Raw genomic sequence first — 21,731 nt, 5'->3', positions numbered from 1 at the left:
CCAGAGCCCACCTATGAAGTATCATTAAAAAAAAAGAGTTGGAAGAAGATGACCAGGCTTAAAATAACGATATGCTCATGCCAACCCACTGATGCCGAAGTCAGACCCACTCTAAAGTAGTCTTCAGTCCTGCCAGTTGGCTTGCAAAATGATTTTGTTTTTAATTAGCTATATATCATATTTCTATATTACCTAAATTGCTCTATCATGTATAAAAAGACAGGTGCAGAGTATATCAGTACCCAAGAAGATACAAATAAAAACTAGTCTTATGACTGTCTAGTTCTACTTAAAAGTAGAGCCTCATAAAGGAAGAAAGAAAGACCTTAGTCAAAATTCAGATGATAGCCCTGGCCCACTGGTTCAGCAGTAGACCATCAGTCCGGCATGTGGAAGTCCTGGGTTCGATTCCAGCCAGGGCACACAGAAGCACCCATCTGCTTCTCCACCCCTCCCCCTCTCCTTCCTCTCTGTCTCTCTCTTCCCCTCTCACGGCCAAGGCTCCATTGGAGCAAAGTTGGCCCACACACTGATGATGGCTCCATGGCCTCCACCTCAGGCACTAGAATGGCTCCAGTTGCAATGGAGCAACGCCCCAGATGGGCAGAGCATTATCCCCTAGTGGGCTTGCTGGGTGGATCCCTGTTGGGCTCATATGGGAGTCTGTCTCTCTGCCTCCCTCCTTCTCACTTCAGAAAAATACAAACAAACAAAAAGATGATAATATTCTCTTTCACTCCTCAAAACTGCTTTTAAAAACATTTCTGCTTTTGAATGAAAAATAACAAAGGATATATGTCATATAGCCTCATGAACTTTCCTTGTATGGGGGAAGGGGCGGGTTACAAGAAATCCAGCAGTGTCTCTCCATAGAAGTTGTAAGGACGTGAATTTTGAGTGAGAAGGAGAAAACAAAGGTACAACACACACTAAACCTTTTTAGACCGTCTTCACTGCTAGGTCTGCAGATACAAAAATGCAACAAATAACCTAATGAAACGAAAGCGACCTCTGACTTTTCATCTTCCTTTTAACGCTTCACAGTCTACCTTGTTATTTTACTATTTCACAACTGACTTAGCCAAATCGACTCAGCTTTGAATTCTGTGAGATTATGCAATAGTATGTAAAAATGAACAATATGGCTTCTATAGAATAATGAAAGACAAAGAAAAGGGAAAAAATAAAATAAGGCAAGTATTTCAGTAAACATTTAACACCTGCTCTAGTTAAAGAAATCGAGTTACATAATCAGGCTTGTGGTGGCACAGTGGATAGAGTGTTGACCTGGAATGCTGAGGTCGTGCTTTGAAATCCTGGGCTTGCCTGGTCAAGGCACGTATGATAAGCAACCAATGAACAAAGTGAAGCAACTATGAATTAATACTTCTCAATCCTCCCCCCTCATCCTTCTCTTTCTGTAAAATCAATAAAATCTTTTTAAAAAATAAAAAATAAGAAATCTAGCTAGATACTATATCCAACTCAGTTCATTATAATCATCAACAGAGATCCATAAGCAAGTAACTAAAAGGTTAAAGTATTTCAATGCGTTTAATATCATTTAATCATATATTACAAAGGAAAACAATGAGCACTGTATATGTAGTATGACTAAATGAGCTAAAGCCAATGAAAGTCTTTATCAAAGTAAAGCTACTAAGTGTGTCTAATTAAACTGGTCAGCTCTCAGTTGGGAGTGTGATAGGGTTAAATATAGCATAATAAAAACCACATCTATCAACAGTTTCTCTACCGTTGCACACCAGTTTGGATTCTCTGCTCCCAGGCGCATTCTAATAGGCTTGTAGAGTCTTTATAACGACTTTTTGATCTACCTCATGTTAAACTGAAACCAACAGAGTGTTTTCCCGGGTTGGCTGTTTGGTACAGCACAATCTCATACCCTACCAATGAAGATGAAATAACATACCACAAACCACTCAAATACCAAATCTGTGACCAAATCATAGTGCTGGGGAAAAGCTCATTATCTACTCTAGTTCTCCGAATTTTGGCAGATAATCTACTTAACTTTTAAACAAAAGTCATTTTAGTATACCAAATTTAGCTTATACTACAGTGAGTTAATGGGGTGGGGTGGGAGAGAAAAGGACATACTTGCATTTAAGTTTCTATCAGATTCAAATAAACGAAAACATTTGGAAAAATAATTAACCAGAATCTGCTAAAATTCATACCTTACCCAAAACTAAATGTGGGAAGTGACTCTACTACTATCAACAAAAAATATATACAATAAAAGATTAAACTTTTTGAACCCTTCAAATAGAGTTGACATTAAATGACTCAGGCTGCAGGGGAAGAAAAACAATTTAAGTCCTAGGGATAACAGATGTTTTTTAAGGGGGTAGCTTTCAATATGTTGAGTCATATTCAGTAACATCATTTTTTAGATTCCTTTCTCATATGCTTATCAAAAGCAAACACACTACTTCTCTTCATTTATTTCTCTTTTTTTAAGAATATGCAAACCATACCCCTACTTTCTCTCTAAAACGATTCTTTTTCACACGATTTAAGTTACACTAAAGCTTAGCTACAAATAAGGAGGGGTGGGTGGGGGATGTGAGAAACAAATAATAGTTTTTCACCGTCTGATCTTATGACCTCTAAGATAAAATAAAATCACTCCGTGATCAAAATTATGGGATATCCTGATTCTGAAAACTTTCAAAAAAAGTATCCAAGGCTACAATCAAGAAAAATTGAATACAAAATGCAGAATGAGACATATAAATGGTGAACACAGGAACAGACTAAAGGAGTTGAATATTTGATGAGCGTCTTTTCCCTTACAATCAAATGACTTTTAAGAATTACTACTTGACCTAAAAATTGCAGCAAATAATCTTGAATATTCCCATAGAAGATGTGCTGAATCCCACTTCAACAGATCCTTACCCATTAATAATCACTTAGCAACCCAAAGATCAAAAGTTTAATATGCTATGTACACGTGATTAGATACTATGGTTCAATACCTAAAAATCCCCCCAAAGTAGATGTAATTCTAAGACACAAGCCTCCTCATGGGTCATTTACTTAATGAAATACAGTCAATTCAGTTTTGAGCCAATGTACGTATTATCAACATCTTCTTGATTCCTTTTCCCCCTTTCACTTTTCCACATCTGCCTCTTTCACTCTTTATTAACACTTCCAACAGAGAACAAGTGAGATACAGAAAAAGGTGCAATTCCAACCAGTCAGTTTTACTCCTTATTCATAACTCTACTGAAAGTGAGTAAAAGTGAGAAAAAAGCAAAGAGAATAAAAAGGTTAGCTGGGATCAGAAGTCAAAACTAATGGCTAAAAGAAAGCCCTGAAATTATAGGTTGGTTTTAATGATTCATACCCCTCCTCTGGAAAACAAGGATCTGATTGTAAAACAAATATTTGTATCACAGAAAATATGCCTTCAACAAGCCCCCAGTAACTATGAGACATTTGTGGGCAAACAATTTTCGACAGAGGAGCCAAAAATATCCAATAGAGAAAAGAAAGCCTGTTCAATAAATGGTACTGGAAAAATTGGAAAGCCACATGCAGAAGATGAAACTAGACTGTTCTTTGTCACCATACACAAAAATTGACTCAAAATGGATAAAAGACCTAAATATAAGACCTGAAACAATAAACTACACAGAATAAAACATAGGTACTAAATTTATGGACCTTGGTCTTAGGATTTTTTGAATTTGGCCTCAAAAGCAAAAGAAGTAAAGCAAAAATTAATGAATGGGACTATATCAAACTAAAAAAGCTTCTGCACAGAAAGAGAAACTTGCAACAAAATAAAAAGGTAACCAAATAAATGGGAGATGATATTTGCAAACAACACCTCTGATAAGGGGTTAATATCAAAAATATATAAAGAACTCAACAACAAAATAAACAATCCAATTAAAAAATAGAAGACCTGAACAGATACTTCTCCCAAGAAGAAATATTCAATACAAATGGCCAATGGATATATGAAAAGATGCTTAACAATTTCACTAGCTATTAGAAAAATGCAAATCAAAACTACAGTGCAATACCACCTCACACCCTTTAGAATAGCTATCATCAACAAGACAAGTAATAACAAGTGTTGGAGAGGTGGAGAGAAAAGAATCCTCATTCACTGTTAGTAAGAATTTAAGTTGGTACAGCGACCATGGAAAACAGTATAAACATTCCTCAAAAGGTAAAAATAGAATTACAGTATGACCCAGCAAACCCTCTTCTGGGTACCAAACCCCTAAAATTGAAAACAATTATTCAAAAATATATAAGCACCCCTATGTTCATTGCAACATTATTCATGGTGGCCAAGACATTGAAACAACTGGTGAACTTTAAGAGATGACTGGATAAAGAAGATGTAGTACATATATACAGTGGACTACTACTCAGCCGGAAGAAATGATGAAATACTACTGCATTTTGCAACATGAATACATCTAAAGAATATCATGCTAAAGCAAAATAAGTCACACAGCAAAAGTCAACAGCCATATGATTTCATCACGTGTGGGATATAAAACTGAAAGCAACAAACAAACAAATTAACACACAAGCAAAAACTCGCAGACAACAATACGGTGGTTACCAGAGGGGAAGAGAACGGAGGGTTGAAGCGTAAAGGTTAAAGGGGGTCAAATATATGATGATGGAAGATGATCTGACTGTGGGTGGTGGGAACAAAATGCAATATGCAAATGATGTATCATATAATTGGACACTTGAAACCTATATAATTTTACTAACCAATTTCACCTCAATAAATATAATCAATTTTTTAAAAGAAAACAATTGTCCAAAATTTTTTAAATCTTTAAAAATTTTTAAATTAAAAATCTTTAAAATATTAAAACATTATCGCCCCCAGTGTTATTACAGAAAGCATTCTGAGTCTTCCCATAGACACCCCTAAGTCAGCTGAGTTGAAGACAATGTCACCTGTTTGCAGAGATCTTTGGATAGTAACTACCTGGACATTTGGTTATGAAGCTGCTTATCATGAAGGCAGTCTAAAAACCATCTCACACTTCAAAACCAATATAACCTCTATAGCTTTAAAAAATAATAAGTGGAAAATACAAAAGGAAAAAAGAAAAAGAGGATGAGAAGAGGAAGAAAAATGAAAAAATGAAGACCAATTTCTAAATCAGGAACACCTGCAGCAGGGTTGAAGTCCCACAACAGAAGAGTCACAGTTGTAGACACATGTACTGAATATGCAGGTTTGGGGACAACATGATCATCTTATTGTCCACAACAATAACCACACTGCTACAAATTAGCAGTTGGTGGCCTCTGTCTGGCTCACCATCTTGTTTTGTAAGGGTTAGTGTCTCAAAATCCAGTTTCCAGGCTCTCTTTGAAAACTCCGCTACCTGGCAATATCGAGACATGATCGCATGACAAGAACTAGCTGGAACGTGGTAGCCTGAGTGGGAACTAAGGACTTCCATTTGCCAGAGTCGCACCACAGCTCGCTTCCCTCAGCCCGGCCCCTCTACACTGGTCAATGTGCCACCCCTGCCATACGATCAGACACCTGCCACAGAAGAAAGCCATAACCCCAGTGTGATGGTGAACTGCATCTTCAATCTAAACGCATTTAACATCAGACTCTATCTGCTACTCTCCTGAAACATCTGCTTTAATTTTAGTTCCCCTTCCATTTGTCTCAGGGTTATGTAACCTTACAGGAGGTCACACAGTTTTCCCCAAAACAAAATTTAAGCTGTCTTTTAAAAACATAAAAAGAACTGCCCTGGCCGGTTGGCTCAGTGGTAGAGCGTCGGCCTGGCGTGCAGGAGTCCCGAGTTCGATTACCGGCCAGGGCACACAGGAGAAGCACCCATCTGCTTCTCCACCCCTCCCCCTCTCCTTCCTCTCTGTCTCTCTCTTCCCCTCCCGCAGCGAGGCTCCATTGGAGCAAGGATGGCCCAGGCGCTGGGGATGGCTCCTTGGCTTCTGCCCCAGGCGCTAGAGTGGCTCTGGTCGTGGCAGAGCGACGCCCCGGAGGGGCAGAGCGTCGCCCCTGGTGGGCGTGCTGGGTGGATCCCAGTCGGGCGCATGCGGGAGTCTGTCTAACTGTCTCTCCCCGTTTCCAGCTTCAGAAAAATACAAAAATAAAAAATAAAAAAATAAAAACATAAAAAGAACCATGATACCAAAGACAAACACAAAACTGAAACTTATATTTTCTTCCTGCCAAGAAAGTGTTGCCTCCCTGTTGATCTCAAAAAGTAAAATCTTGGCCCTGACCGGTGGCTCAGTGGATAAAGCAACAACCTGGCACCAGAGCTCTCAGGTTCAACCCCCGGTCAGAGCACCTATGAGAAGCAATCAGCGAGTGCACAACTAAAAGGAACAACTAAGTGAAATAATGAGTTGGTGCTTCTTTCTCTCTCCTGCCTCCTCCCTTCCCTGCTCTCCTCCCTTTCTGTCTCTCTCTGTCTCTTTCTCAAAAATCAATGGAAAAAACTTTTCATTGTAACCTTAAGGGGAAGAGAAACTAAAACACAAAGGATGGGAAACCATGGCTTACCCAGGGGACATAGGATATGCCATATTCTCAACAGGCTGTCAAGCAGAAAAACGTAAGAAACATCTTACCGTCTTCCAGCTCAAGACAAAGATTATACACAGCCACGGGTCTCTTGGTCCTCTGGCCCTGTCGCTTCGATTGTCTTGGTGGAGCATTTGGGGGTGACGCTGACAGGGAGACTGTCTCGGGGCAGGTGGCATCAGGCAGGGTCCTAAAAATCTGCCACCAAAACATAAAGGACATTAATTATTTCCCCTGAAAAGAAACCTGTGCATTCCAACAGTAAATCAGCATCAAAACAACATTTCATTTGGCAGGATGGAGCCAAAAATCCATTCTTTCATATTTTGGGTATAAGTCTTTATTTTTTTGACAGAAGATTTCTAAATAAAATTTCTCATTAAAATTAAGTCAAAGCAACATCAAATCATTTTATTTCACAATAAATTAATCCCAAACTAAACAACGATAATTATCTTTACCAGGTGTAGACAATCCCACAGCTCTTCACTCATAAAGGAAGTAGTCAAGATAAATTATTAAAAACAAATATCCCATTAAATTTCACACAGGGTTGTATATTTACACAAAAAAGCTGGTCTCAAGTTTTTTCAAACTGCACAAACAAAAACATATGATAGCAAATATTTTTTGCATGTTTAAAAATAGCTTGCACTTATGAGATGACCTTTCAGATTCTTACACACATTTGTTCATATATTGCTTTGTAGATTTTATCAATTCACTTGCATATCTTCCAACATCTCTTCATTTCCCCTCCATTTATAAAACCTAGAATATCAATCAGCACCTTGATTATCCAGTGTCATTCATATACCAGCAACAATACTCATTAAAAAATGCGCCTCAGCCCTGGCCGGTTGGCTCAGCGGTAGAGCGTTGGCCTAGCGTGTGGAGGACCCGGGTTCGATTTCCGGCCAGGGCACATGGGAGAAGCGCCCATTTGCTTCTCCACCCCTCCGCCGCGCTTTCCTCTCTGTCTCTCTCTTCCCCTCCCGCAGCCAAGGCTCCATTGGAGCAAAGATGGCCCGGACGCTGGGGATGGCTCCTTGGCCTCTGCCCCAGGCGCTAGAGTGGCTCTGGTCCCAATATGGCGACGCCCAGGATGGGCAGAGCATCGCCCCCTGGTGGGCAGAGCGTCGCCCCTGGTGGGCGTGCCGGGTGGATCCCGGTCGGGCGCATGCGAGAGTCTGTCTGACTGTCTCTCCCTGTTTCCAGCTTCAGAAAAAAAAAATAAAAATAAAAATAAAAATAAATAAATAAAAAATGCGCCTCTTGCCTGACCTGTGGTGGTGCAGTGGATAAAGCGTCAACCTGGAATGCTGAGGTCGCCGGTTCGAAACCCTGGGCTTGCCTGGTCAAGGCACATAGGGAGTTGATGCTTCCAGCTCCTCCCCCCTTCTCTCTCTCTCTCTCTCTCTCTCTCTTCTCTCTCTCTCTCTCCCTCTCTCTCTCCTTTCTAAAATGAATAAATAAAATTTAAAAATTTTTTTTAAAATACACCTCTTTTCTGCTCAATTTTTTTTTAATTTTTGGGAAAAGCGGTCGTTTTGATAAAAGGAAGCACATCACAGGTGGTTTATAATAGACCTTTGATGGCTGCCAAGACCTGAGCTCAGAGGTCTCCTGTCCCCAGCAACACTGGAGGCCCTTCAGCCTTTAATGTAGTCATAATATCAAATATTTAAGGACAACAGCCTAACACAATGGTCCCCAACCTTTTTTGGGCCACGGACCGGTTTAATGTCAGAAAATATTTTCACGGACCGGCCTTTAGGTTGGGATGGATAAATGTATCATGTGACCGAGACAAGCGTCAAGAGTGAGTCTTAGATGGATGTAACAGAGGGAATCTGGTCATTTTTTAAAAATAAAACATCACTCAGACTTAAATATAAATAAAATGGAATTAATGTTAAGTTATTTATTCCTTCTCTGCGGACCGGTAGCGGTCCGCAGCCCGGGGGTTGGGGACCACAGGCCTAACAGACACAGCACCTCCAAGGGCTGATGTTCCTCAGGAGGAAGCCAGATACAGGAAGAAAGCCAGCTGCGTTAAACAAAACATAAAATAAAAGGCACGGTGTGAAAATCTCACTGCCACAGGAAATTATTGTGTTTGTGCATTTGAATAAAAGCATCCACATGACCTGTGTATATGAGTGAGGGTATCACATATGTGTATCACATTTCATAAGAGACAACCATATCGAAGTTATAATCACAGAGTCTGAAAGTCCTCTCACCTAAAATCTATTATATACCAACATAAAGAAGCATTTCACCAGAATGTCTGCTTTATAGTACCATACTGCCCCCTCATGTGTAAACAGAATAAAAAAATGATTTAAACTACTGTGGACAAATATTTGCTAGGGAAAATTTAATTTCGTGCTCCAACTGGGAACCTAACACCATATTTCCACAGAATCTATGTTCCAATAGGGTACTCCGGCAAACAGCATGCTACTTAACCGTCTTAAAGATGCCTCCTCTGCTGCCTGGACTACTGTCCACAGCGGGATTTACTGCTGCTGTCTGTCACTGCTCACATTTAAAAAGTTTGTGGAGTGGCCGGAACTGGAGACAAGTTAGATTGAGAAGAACAGGCTGAAGGCGAGAAGAAGAGATGGGAGAACTTAATTCCACTGAAACAAACCAGCACCTGTATGCGCCCAGCATTCAGAATAGCTCTCTGACTTACTAATGTGCGATCTTTACAAATACAACACATGCCTTTCTGATGTTACTGGACTAGACAACCAAACCAACACAACACAACACAACACAACACAGGCCAAGGCACCCAAAGCTTAAACCAACAATGGAAAAATTCCATCCCCAGAACTAGCACTGCAGAGCTGATAACCTGCCAAGAACTTCCGGAAAGATCACACAGACCTGAAGGAGAACTTCCGGAAAGATCACACAGACCTGAAGGATGAAAATGCTGACAATTCCACCTCCTCCAAATCCTTCTCCTTTGCCTGGGGGGGGGGGGGATTGGGAGTGAGGCATGGGTGTGATGGGTGTGGCCCCAGTATGCAGAGTCAGACTACCAAGCAAAACAGGACCCAGGATTGTGTCTCCTGCCAAAGGTGATACCTGAATGCACCTCGAGGGCACTATGTGAAGTGAAATAAGTCACATGGATGAAGATAAATATTTTGTGACCTCACTTACATGGGCAATAAAAACCAAACAAAACAAAAACCAAACAACCTCATAAAAACAGGGAACAGAATGGTGGTTGCCAGAGACTGGGTTGGGGGAGGGGAAAATGGGTGAGGGAGGTCAAAAGTTATAAATTTCTTCCAGTTATAGGATAAAAAATTTACAGCACGGTGACTATAGTTAATGATACTAATGTCTAGTTGAAAGTTACTAAGAAAGTAGATCTTAAAAAAGTTCTAATCACAAGAAAAAATTGTATAACTACGTGAGGTGTGACTTAACTAAACCCAATGTGGTCATTATTTCTCAATATAAACATCTATCAAATAACAACACTGTGCATCTACAATTAATACAATGTTATATGTCAATTACATCTCAATAAAACTGGGGTAAAAAATATAGTATCTGGGACTGGGGACCAGACTTTGGAATTATTGAATTTTGGTTTTTTTGGTTTGCATTTTAAAACTCCCCAGGTGATCCTTGTCAAGGATGAGAAACACCCATTTAGACAGTCATTCTATGGCATCCTAAACTTGTTTTGGATGAATCAAACTCCAAATGAAAACACCAGAAAAATTATTTCAGAAAAACGGGCACTGTACATATGCAATCAATTTCCTTGGACCTTCTCAAGTCCTAATTAGACTTAAAATGTGTCAAAGATTCTAAAGAGCAACCACCTCCTCAAGAAACTCCACACTGTGTTAGCATTTCAAAGAGCTAACCTATCTTCTGATTATTGGTAGCTAAGCAAAAAGGCTGACTTGAGAAGGCACTACCCTGGCTTGTAAGACTTCCCAGGTATGGAAGGTTAGACACAGTAAAACACTGTGTATCTCGTTTTATTATCTGTATAATCTGGGCCATAAAACTGACATCTTAAATTATTTCAGGGATTAAATGAGATCATGTTTATAAAGTGTAGTACAGCCCTCGGCACAGAGTAACCAGATAAATGGTAGCTACTGGTATTTGTAATATGATCTCATCCAGTAAATAACAACAAAAATGGCTGCAGACACTCATTACTCAATGCAATTGCCATTTTTGAGAAGGCACTAATTTGTTGAGGTTTTAAATATCCCTCAAATTCAGTGTTTAGTTATTAAAAAGGTTGTTATTCTAAAGTGTTTTTAGGAAAAAATTCATCAAGCAATGGGTCAAAGAAAAGCAACAGAAGAGCTTCTATTCAAAATTCCCAAGTCACCCAGAATCGTACAACTGTTTTGTGTATTTATTTTTGCATTCCAATGTTGAGATTTTTAAAATTACTTCCTACTTCACTGAATATATTTAAAATTTAATAGATTACTAGGTTTTCTCTGAAGCACTTTAATAGTTTCAACCCTTGGAAGTAAGTATTGTTCTCCACATTTTAAAATGAGAAAAACTCAAAGATTAAATGCAGTTTGAAAATGGTAGTGTTCTCGCCTGACCAGGAGATGGCGCAGTGGATAGAGTATCAGACTGGGAAGCGGAGGACCCAGGTTCAAACCCCACAGTTGCCAACTTGAACGCAGGCTCATCCAGCTTGAGCATGGGCTCACTGGCTTCAGCGTGGGATCATAAACATGGTCCCATGGTCACTGGCTTGAGCCCCAAGGTCGCTGGCTTGAACAAGGGGTCACTTGCTCTGGTGCAGCCCCCGGTCAAGGCACATATGAGAAAGCAATCAATGAACTAAAGAGCCTCAATGAAAAATTGATGATTCTCATCTCTCCTCTCCCTTTTGTCTGTCCCTATCTGTCCCTCTCTCTGTCTCTGTCACAATAAATAAATAGATAAATAGATAAATAAAATGGCAGCATTCTCAACTCTGATTCCCAAGCCTCTGATGCCAGTTTATGAAACAAACAGAATCCAATCCTTAGGGAAAAAGAAAATCACCAATACTACTTTCTATATTTATTTAGAAAGACTAAAACTGACAATATTCATCCAGAATCACCATTACTGTGCTATGTCTTCCGAGCCCGGTCAGTGCTTACCTCGTCCACAGTAGCCTCCATTCTAAATCCTCCTTTTCGATTAACCTACCAAACTATGGTTCTTTCTGAAACCCCAGAAATAATTTAAAAGGATATCCTTTTCAAATTCAGAAAAGGAGGAAACAGTGAACTATTTATTTACTTTAAAACGGTGACCTATTTGTTGACTATCAGATTTTTGAAGCTACAATTTAGCTTATATTGTTCTGTACAGCCAAGATGCGTGTCATCCTCACAGGCACTGGACTTCCCAATTCCACAACCACTGCATAGATGCAAAGGACTCTGTCACTCAGGTCTCTTTCGGAAATCTTGTGACTCCCCTAACTTCTCTAGCATCGTGTCTGACCTGACCCTTGTTCTGGGTAGGATGAACTCACCCGACACTAAGAATCAAAAGATCAAATCTCCAAACTTATTTTTTTCCGGGTAGAAAGTTCCTTCACTATACCTAGGTATTAACAACAGAAGAAAAACTCCACCCAGACAATCAAATGACAACAAAACTCCACACGTGGGCGTGTCAGGGAAGTAGGTGCTTACTCAGGTCTCATCAGAGTGCTAGCACAAACACAAGTCTGACACTAGTGTTCAGTCACAGCTGACTCAGACTCAACACACTGGATGCTAATGCCCATGGGCTCACCCTCTTTCCACGCTCTGTGCTCCCAGGGGCCACCTGTGAAAGTGACTGGGCCACCGCTGCCAGAAGGAGTTGGCAGATTAACAGGAAAGAAGGATGGTCTCTGGAAACTGTGCCTTGTACTCAACTCAAACCTGCAACATTCGGTTCAGCAGAAATAAGAAATACTATGGTTAAATGAAACAAAAGGGGATGAGGTAATTCCTTTTTAAATTTTTTTTTTTCTTTTTTGTATTTTTCTGAAGCTGGAAACGGGGAGAGACAGTCAGACTCCCGCATGCACCCGAACGAGATCCACCCGGCACGCCCACCAGGGGCGATGCTCTGCCCACCAGGGGGCGATGCTCTGCCCCTCAGGGCGTCGCTCTGCCGAGACCAGAGCCACTCTAGCGCCTGGGGCAGAGGCCAAGGAGCCATCCCCAGCGCCCGGGCCATCTTTGCTCCAATGGAGCCTTGGCTGCAGGAGGGGAAGAGAGAGACAGAGAGGAGGGGGGGGGGTGGAGAAGCAAATGGGAACTTCTCCTGTGTGCCCTGGCCGGGAATCGAACCTGGGTCCCCCGCATGCCAGGCCGACGCTCTACCGCTGAGCCAACCGGCCAGGGCCGGTAATTCCTTTTTAAAAGATGCTTTACAGAAGAGTCCCCTGGTCTCTATCAGGATGAGACTACCACTGTGCTTGTATATTCGCAACCTCTGGAATAACAGCAGTTGCAACTACTGAGTATTTGTAATACCTGACATTATGTCCAGTGTTTTACCTACAAAGATTTGAACCCAGACCTCCTGATTCCAGTGTGCATGTCTCAGACACCACAAGCCCCTGCCCCCAATATTTGCCAGTCCTAGTAAGTCCCATTCATATTATATCCTCTTTGGTGATGCCCTATCTCACATAACAGACAGAGGTATAACCAGAAGACAGCTGGAAATCAATGCCCTCTCTCCTTAGTCAACCTTTAACAAAGAAAGAAAGGGCAAATATACTATGTCCAATCTTCTTCCTAAAATACACAACTACAAAATGGCTGAATATGACTTTCAGCTTCAGTGTTCAGACCAACCGCATGCCACCTTGGGGCTGATGGCTCTAAGCTGGCTCCAAGGCAGCGTCTTATCAGTGATGTAGCTGCGGCAGGGAGCGCCATGCGAACAGCACACAGACAGCCCGGACGCTTTCCAGCTGTCTTTCCCACGACCAAATATGCGTCTTTTATAGAAAATTTAACCAGAATGGATAATCGGGTCTGACAGTAAAATATCAGCTGGGTTCAAGCTTGATGCTGGAAATACAGGAAGTCATCATGGTTGCTTGGGTTCATTAAGACTCAGAATCTCAGAGCTGAAACGTATCCTGGTTATCACGCAGGCCAGCTCCTTTACTTCACAGTTGATTAAAGATCTGCTCATGTTAACACCACTACCTAGTGGCTTTCCTCCCGGACCAGGGTCTCAATACCAACTGCTCTTTCCCTCTAGCTGGCTCTGACCCTTCCCCTCCCTAACAGACTGGCCTTTCTGCATGTACTTTGTCATCGGGGGAGCTTTTGCTCAGGAGTTCTAATTCCTCAGGGTGCTTTCACACGCATTACCTGGCACACGCCTGGCCACACGGACCTGGGAGGCTGACACTGAAGCCTGCCATGGCCACACAGACCTGGGAGGCTGACACTGAGGCCTGCCATGGCCACACGGACCTGGGAGGCTGACACTGAGGCCTGCCATGGCCACACGGACCTGGGAGGCTGACACTGAGGCCTGCCATGGCCACACGGACCTGTGAGGCTGACACTGAAGCCTGCCATGGCCACACGGACCTGGGAGGCTGACACTGAGGCCTGCCATGGCCACACGGACCTGAGAGGCTGACACTGAGGCCTGCCAGAGGATGTGCCCCACCATGGCTCAGGCAGGATGGAAGGAACAGGAGACATTCCCGCCCACAGGCTTTTTAAAAAAAACTTCAGTTTTGGTTTACAATTTAAAAATTTTTGAAAAAAAAAAAAGGCAAAAGGTGTACTTGGTATTTACAAAATTCGTCGAGTGGGTGGCTAACTCTTTCGCACACCTGCACCGATCCTCAGCCCGGAGGTTGCAGACCACTGGGTTATACCACTCTGATTTCTGTAGCGCTCTACACGCTGGAGGCTGGAGGAACACGTAACTGACTTTGGTTTTCAGCTTCAAGATTTCAGTAAATGACAACTTGCATCAACCAGACTTTATAAAATTAAAACTAGTCCAGAGCTACCTGCCCCAAACCATGAGCATTCTCAGCGGCACTGTGAGCGTAACTGGTGTCTAGTGTTCAACAAAAACCAACATAGGAAAAACAGTAATAATAATAAGTGACTTAGTTAATATACTGGGAACCCAATGGCACTAGAAATTTTCTACTGCTCACTAAATAAAGGTCTCCCCAATCTACATAAGGTGGGCCTCCCTGGTTACGCCAAGTCCACATCACTCATACATGCGTGGTGTGAACATAAAAACCCAAATTATACAATGTTGTTTCCTGGTGCAGTTTTATCAATTTGCACTTGCAAATGTTTGGAAAATGCAGCGCTCACTCTCCAAAGCCAGAAGAAAGCACGTGCCCAGACATAACTAAGACTTTGGCTTTCATAGCGCAAATGTCTACGAGAATCTCCACTGAGCCGAGAGCCAAGCTGATGAGCTAGAATGTTCTCAGTCATGTCCATCGCTCACATGCCTACCAAAAGCTTGCATTTCAGCAATAAAAGCCTAAAATAACGTTAAAAAAATACAGATACTCTGTGTCATCTAGAAAGCATCCTCCACGCATGACATTCCTTTGTTTCCTCTCTCTCTCCAAAGCCTTAAATTTGGGTGTACAACTTCACTCAAGGTTCTTTTTCCCCTCCCTTTTTCACACTTATTCTTTCTAGGACTCAGTCCTCCCTTAGAAGTCACTTGGTCTACACAGAGAATTGTAACAAACACAGAAAGCCTACTATTTGCAGTCCCCAAAAGCCTGGGGACCCACAAGGGGAGGCCTCCCCCCCCTCCAGGGGCTGGCTTGAGCTGTGACAAAAAGCAGGAACCTGCCTCAATGTTAACTATGAAACTTTAAACTGAATATAAGTAAACACATTTAGAATTGACTCATCATCTTTTGAAATTTTCAAGGCAAAAGGCATTTTTCTTTTTTGGAAAAAGTCATTAAGGTAGGCTGGAATGACCATTTCCCTAGAAAGAAAAAATAAGCATGAACCTATTAATTCTCCAAAAGGAAATTTGTGTGAATTTTAATCACATTCAAGAAAAACATCTCCTGGCAGCGTGTATATAATTATATTCATCGGAAACATCTGAAACCTTTTCCAAGTATGTATGCTCTAGGCATGACCTATGTACATAAGAGATAATGTAACACATCTTTTTTTTTTCTCTTCATTTTAGCTCTTGTAAAAATAAAATGCCTAAAGCAAAACCATGTTTTAAAGGTGGTCAGTGGTGGAACTTGATGAGAAGGCATATGGAGGAGGCGCAGTTTTCAGCCTTCCTATTCAACACTGCTTCTAAAGTCTATGGAAATAGTTCAGTTTTCTTTTTTTTGTATTTTTCTGAAGCTGAAAATGGGGAGAGATAGTCAGACAGACTCTCGCATGCGCCCGACCGGGATCCACCCGGCACGCCCACCAGGGGGCGACGCTCTGCCCACTAGGGGGCGATACTCTGCCCCTCCAGGGCGTCGCTCTGTTGCAACCAGAGCCACTCTAGCGCCTGGGGCAGAGGCCAAGGAGCCATCCCCAGCGCCCGGGCCATCTTTGTTCCAATGGAGCCTCGCTGCGGGAGGGGAAGAGAGAGACAGAGAGGAAGGAGAGGGGGAGGGGTGGAGAAGCAGATGGGCGCTTCTCCTGTGTGCCCTGGCCGGGAATCGAACCTGGGACACCCGCACGCCAGGCCGACGCTCTACCACTGAGCCAACCGGCCAGGGCCCAGTTTTCATTTTTTATTGACAACCTTTATTCTCCCAATTACAATTTATATATGTTAAAAAAGTGATAACACACTTATGTTCCTTATAGAAATTATGGTAAACATACTAAAAAAAAGCTCTTTGAAGAAGATCAAGTCTTAAAAGGTTAATACTTAGATTCCTAGATTACATGTCAGCTTGGAACTTGCTGACTCGCAGGTAGACGGCTACGATTGAAGTGCCCAAGTTCAGATTTCCTTCAACTGACCCCATTTCGCCTAGGACCAGCTTTGACAGAAATATTTCCAACAATGATGAATGGTGCAGTACTGATACGTTTAAAAAGCAGCTGCAGAAGTACAGTATGAGAAATGTGGGCTTTGCCAACAGCCATGAAAGCCACTGTGGACAGTAGGGCCACCAGCACATGTCATGAGATACTGAGTACACCTACAACGAGGAAGATGCTGGCCCCAATGGCACTCCTCCCTGGCTGGACCACACTAGGGCCTTCTGTTCTGTTCTGTTCTGCCCGCCGTAAGAGGAAAAACAAAAGTATCTCCAGTGGAGTGTTAAAATTCTAGTCTCTAATTCCAACAAGTATGGGGGATTCCCCACACCAACAAGCGATTCTCCAACACCAACTGGGTATCCCACAATTCAACGCAATTCTGACACTCTCTACTTGGACAGAGCCTCAGATCCCATAGGTTAAGGGCTCAGTCCTGACAGGACTGCCCTCATGTAAAGATGCTAGTCACAAACCCGAGCTGTCATATGAGCTTCTGACCACCTGGCTGTAAATCAGAGCTACCCACAGCCCCCTCCTTGGGTTCCATGAACCTGTTGGAGCAGCTCACATGACTCAGGAAAGCCATTTACTCACTAGATTACTGGTTTATTACAAAGGATACTAAACAATATGAATCAACAGACCAGTGAGCTTCTGTCCTTGTGGAGTTTGGGGACTGGCACAACAGCACTTGAAAGGCTTTTTGGTTCCCCAACATGGAAGCTCTCCAAACCCCATTCTTTTTGGGTTTTATGGAGGCTTCATTACAAAGACATGATTCATCAAATCATTGGCTATTGATGATTCATTCAACCTCCATCCTCTTTCTCCTTCCCCAAAATAGGGGATGGGGTTGAAATTTCCAATCCTCTATTCAGGGTTGGTTTCCCTGGAAACCACCCTGCATCCGTTGGTGCTCTCCAAAAGTTATCTCATTAACATAAACCCAGTTGTAGTGGAAAGGAGCTTGACGTGAATAACAAGACATCCATTTCACCTTTACAGCTCTGAAGTGTTTTCACCGAAGACAAGACACCAAATATGACAAAGACGCTCCCATTGCTCTTATTGCTGAGGAAATTACAAGAGTTTTGGGAGCTGTCACCTGGGAACTGTCGATGAAGAACCAAATTTCTATTTCATATTATAAATCATATCACAGAGGATGATCTGAAAGGTGGGAAATTCAAAACAAAGTCATACAACTAAGGACCAGAAAAGAAATCCAACAGGTCACAGTACCAATTCTCAGATTCTAAACACACTGTCCTGTGCAAGAGGGAGTCACCGGGTACTGGCCCCAGAGGCTCACACCAAGGCTAATGAGTTGAGAATATAAGGTGACATATGTCAACCGAATATGGGGGGGGGACGACCTTCTGAACTGGTTACATTACACAACTCTTGGGTAAGAAGATTTGGCAGGTAACAAACTCCAAGTTTTACAAGGTAAAAGCAGGGGCATTCCAGAAGACGTGCAGACGCTGCACAAAGGGATTGAATGGGCTGACTCACGAATCTAGGAGGAAGAAGCTGTACATGTAACCCCAAGAGATGGCCTCCCTCACCAAACTACACTGCACACAAAAATTAGCGGTATTTTAACTCTTCATATTCATTTGAAAATATCTCCTAATTTTTGTGAGCAATATAGTTAGCCAGTGATTCACTCTTCCCAATACAGCAGCAAATCTGCCAAGCTGACATGTCACCCTCTTCTGCAGGACAGGGGACCAGTCCCCAACTCCTGGTAACTCTACCAGGCTGAGACCTGAGCCCTCTTCTCTCCTTGCTTCTGGCCGGCGATACTCTGGATTCTGATCATACTGGTGACATGTGGTTGACATATTGCAGGGACAGTCTTAGCTGCTGAAGGAGTCATCTCACCCTAACATTTCTTTTATCCTGGTTTTCTCTTTCCAAAAAAAAAAGAAGGTGTCAGATATCAGCATATACGTGAAAAGGCATTGAAAACCATCTCCATTTCATAAATACAATCATTAAAAATAAAGTCAGACCTTTTTTGGCTCCCAAAATACTAATCTTATCATTCTTCATGGAGATTTTTTGGGGGTGGTCAAAGAGCATGGTAATTAGCCTCCTTGATTTATTAAGAGCCATAGCAACTATTTTAACCTTATTTTCCTATATCCTATTATGCAAAATATGTAAACAAACAAAAAACAACAACAACAACAAAAGACCTATACAGGTACTAACTATAGCAGCACTAAGCCTGTTCCAATAAAGGCCACGGAGTCTCACTGATACGTCTAAGTGTGTGTGTTAGGGAGAACGAGAAAGGACGGGGAAAGCGTAACCTCAGACACGTGGCTACAGCTCTCAAGTCGCTGCAAAGTGGGGAAACGAGAGAAGACAGCCACCTGCTTATCCTGCACTGTATTTGCATTTTTACCCATTTTATTGTGTGGGAAAAAAAATGCAGATAACACATTGCTGTTCTTTAAACACATAACCTTTACAAACATTTCCTTTTGCCCCTAAAAGAACACTCCTCTGGAAGTCAACAGGGAAACAGAATTCACTAAACTAAAACTCACTTTCAGTGAAATAGCGGAGAGTTTCTTCTGCACACTGCTGCGTAACCCTAACCCTAACCCTAACCCTAACCCTAACCTCTGCAAAGCTTAGTGGAAGTTAGTGGTATCCAACCACCACCACTTCATTATGCTTGTCGTTTTCTGGCTCGGGGATTTGGGCATGGCACAGCAGGAATGAGCAGTCTCAGCGCGGGTCTGTCAGATGGCTGGAGGTGGCTGGGACTGGAGCCACAGGTCTGAGCTCGGTCGTGGTTGTCAGCTGGGTCCCTCAGTTTTGCCTGCCCGGAGACTGGGATGACCAAGCTGGTTTTCCACAGGTCTGACACCTGGGATGGGAAGGCTAGAACAACCAGGATCTCACACAGCCTCTCTCAGTGACAAATGTGAACTTCCTCACTCATTCTCAAGGTGGCTGGACTTCCTCCGAGGCAGCTAATGTCCCCCAGAAGGAGCATTCCCCCAGGAAGGAAGTGAAAGCTATGTCTCTTCAAGCCATAGTCGCTTCTGCCATTGGCTAGTGCTGAAGCAATCTCAGGGTCCACTAAGATTTAAAGAGAGGAGACACAGAGTCTCACATCTCTATGGGAGGAGTGTGAAAGAATCAGCAGCCACCTTTCATCCGCCACCAAGAGAAACATTTATTTCATTTCTTCATCTGGCATCATGTGTAGGACCGGACAACAGTTTGGATAGGGGCAAAATAACCGTTCCCAAGGTAACTTCGAGATATAAGCGCTTCACAATGAATATAATGTGCTAAACAGTTCATACAAATAGTTCCCTATCACTGCTTCAAGCTTCTGTCACCTGGGCACAAGATGGCCCCACCACGGCTTGTGCATCAGAAAGGAAGGACATGGAAGAACACAAGGAGCTCAAACTCAATGCTAAAAGTTTTTTCCAACTGAAACCTTGAACTGATCTCTCTAGTAGTTTCCAGTTTTATCCAATAGATAATCAAGCTGACAAATATTTTTATACTCTGACATATGGAACTAGGGTATTTGGTTTAAGTATGTGGTTAGTTGACTTCTTTTTTTTAAGTCAAAGAAGAAAACTACATTTGAACCATAATCTTCTCATCCTGAGAACAATGTTGATGATGATAGTGACACATAAAATACTGGAAATTACTGAGTCCCCTCCCCAGTAAGGTACCATATTTCCATGTATAAGACACTCCCATGTATAAGATACAACTTTGTTTTGGGGCCTGAAATTTGAAAAAAATGTATTACATAAACTTATTGAACTCATGTGTTATTCATCATTAAATAATGAGCGCAGACAACAAGCGAAAACAGTGGGAAACGCAAGTAAAAAAATCTACAACCTTTGTCTAAGACTCACCCAGGTTTCAGACCCCAAATTTTTTGAAAAAGGGTGTGTCTTATACATGGAGAAATACAGTAATCATGGCTGATAGTTTCTTTGATTCCAAGAAAATTTTAAAAGTTGCCTATGCATTTGCCTGTGCATATATATAATATGTATCATACATTATATGTATATTATATATTTTTATGTTATACATTATATTGTATATTTTATATGTAATATATTACATATAGTATACATTATATATTATATATTTTATATATATCATGTGTAATATATTACATATATAATATATACTGTTACATATTATGTAATATATATGTTTACATATTATATATTACATATATTATAGTATGCATATTACATTACATATATTATATATTGTATACTATATATTATATATATTATATACATAATATATAATTATAATTTTTATGTATGTATGTTAACACACAAAAGATGATGGTAAAGATACAGTTCCAAACCTCAATTTTTAATTATCCATTCAAATATTAACTGAACGCCTATATGCAACACTGTGGACACTGAAAATAAATAAGTGCAAAGTACTGATGTATAACAAACGAACACAAATTCAGAGGCTGAAAACAGCATGTTTACTTTTACCGTGTATTCTGATTCTTCTACGTAAGAAAGCTCTCAATTATCGCAGTTTCCATGTGTCAGAAGCCCAGGCACGTCTACACCAGGTTCTCTGCTCCAGTCCTCAGCGCACGAGACTCTAAGCATGTGTCATTATAGAGGATTCAACTGAGGATGAATCTCCTTCCAAGCTCATTGGGGCGGTTGGCAAAATTCATGTCCTTGCAGTGACAGGACTGAGGGTTCTAGGTTTTTGCTGACTGTGGGCTGGAGGCAGCCCGCAGTTCCCTGCCACGTGGCCCTCCCCATTTCCATTCACAATATGTCTGTTGGCTTCTTGCTGGCCAGCAGGAGAGCCTGTCTCTCCCACCTGCTCCAATGGAGTCTGATATAACAAAACAATCACAAAAGACATCTCATCACCTCGGATTACACTGGTTCTAGAATCAAGTCACAGGCCCCAGTAACACTCCGGAACCTGGATCACTGGGTCACCAGAGGGTATGTCCACCACAATGCAGTATCAGTATTTACCATTCTACCTCTTTCTTTTTAATAGGTTATCAAACATTTCTTCCTATGGTCATCACAATT

The 21,731-nt window shown here is 41.8% G+C and overlaps 1 protein-coding gene across 2 annotated transcripts in view; it reads right to left on the bottom strand.

Annotated features, from left to right (window-relative positions):
• The window catches only part of ARHGAP10 (Rho GTPase activating protein 10), a 283,692-nt gene that overhangs the window by 36,179 nt on the left and 225,782 nt on the right, over window positions 1-21,731 (bottom strand). For both annotated transcript variants that reach the window (XM_066386249.1, XM_066386238.1), the window contains one exon: window positions 6,637-6,787. In XM_066386249.1, coding sequence (XP_066242346.1) covers window positions 6,637-6,787 — 151 coding nt within the window. The remainder of the gene's footprint in view (window positions 1-6,636; window positions 6,788-21,731) is intronic.

This window comes from Saccopteryx leptura, chromosome 1 (genome assembly GCF_036850995.1).
Source record: "Saccopteryx leptura isolate mSacLep1 chromosome 1, mSacLep1_pri_phased_curated, whole genome shotgun sequence".
NCBI lineage: Eukaryota > Metazoa > Chordata > Mammalia > Chiroptera > Emballonuridae > Saccopteryx > Saccopteryx leptura.
Note: the sequence above shows the minus strand (reverse complement) of the source record. Positions and strands in the feature narration are given on the sequence as shown.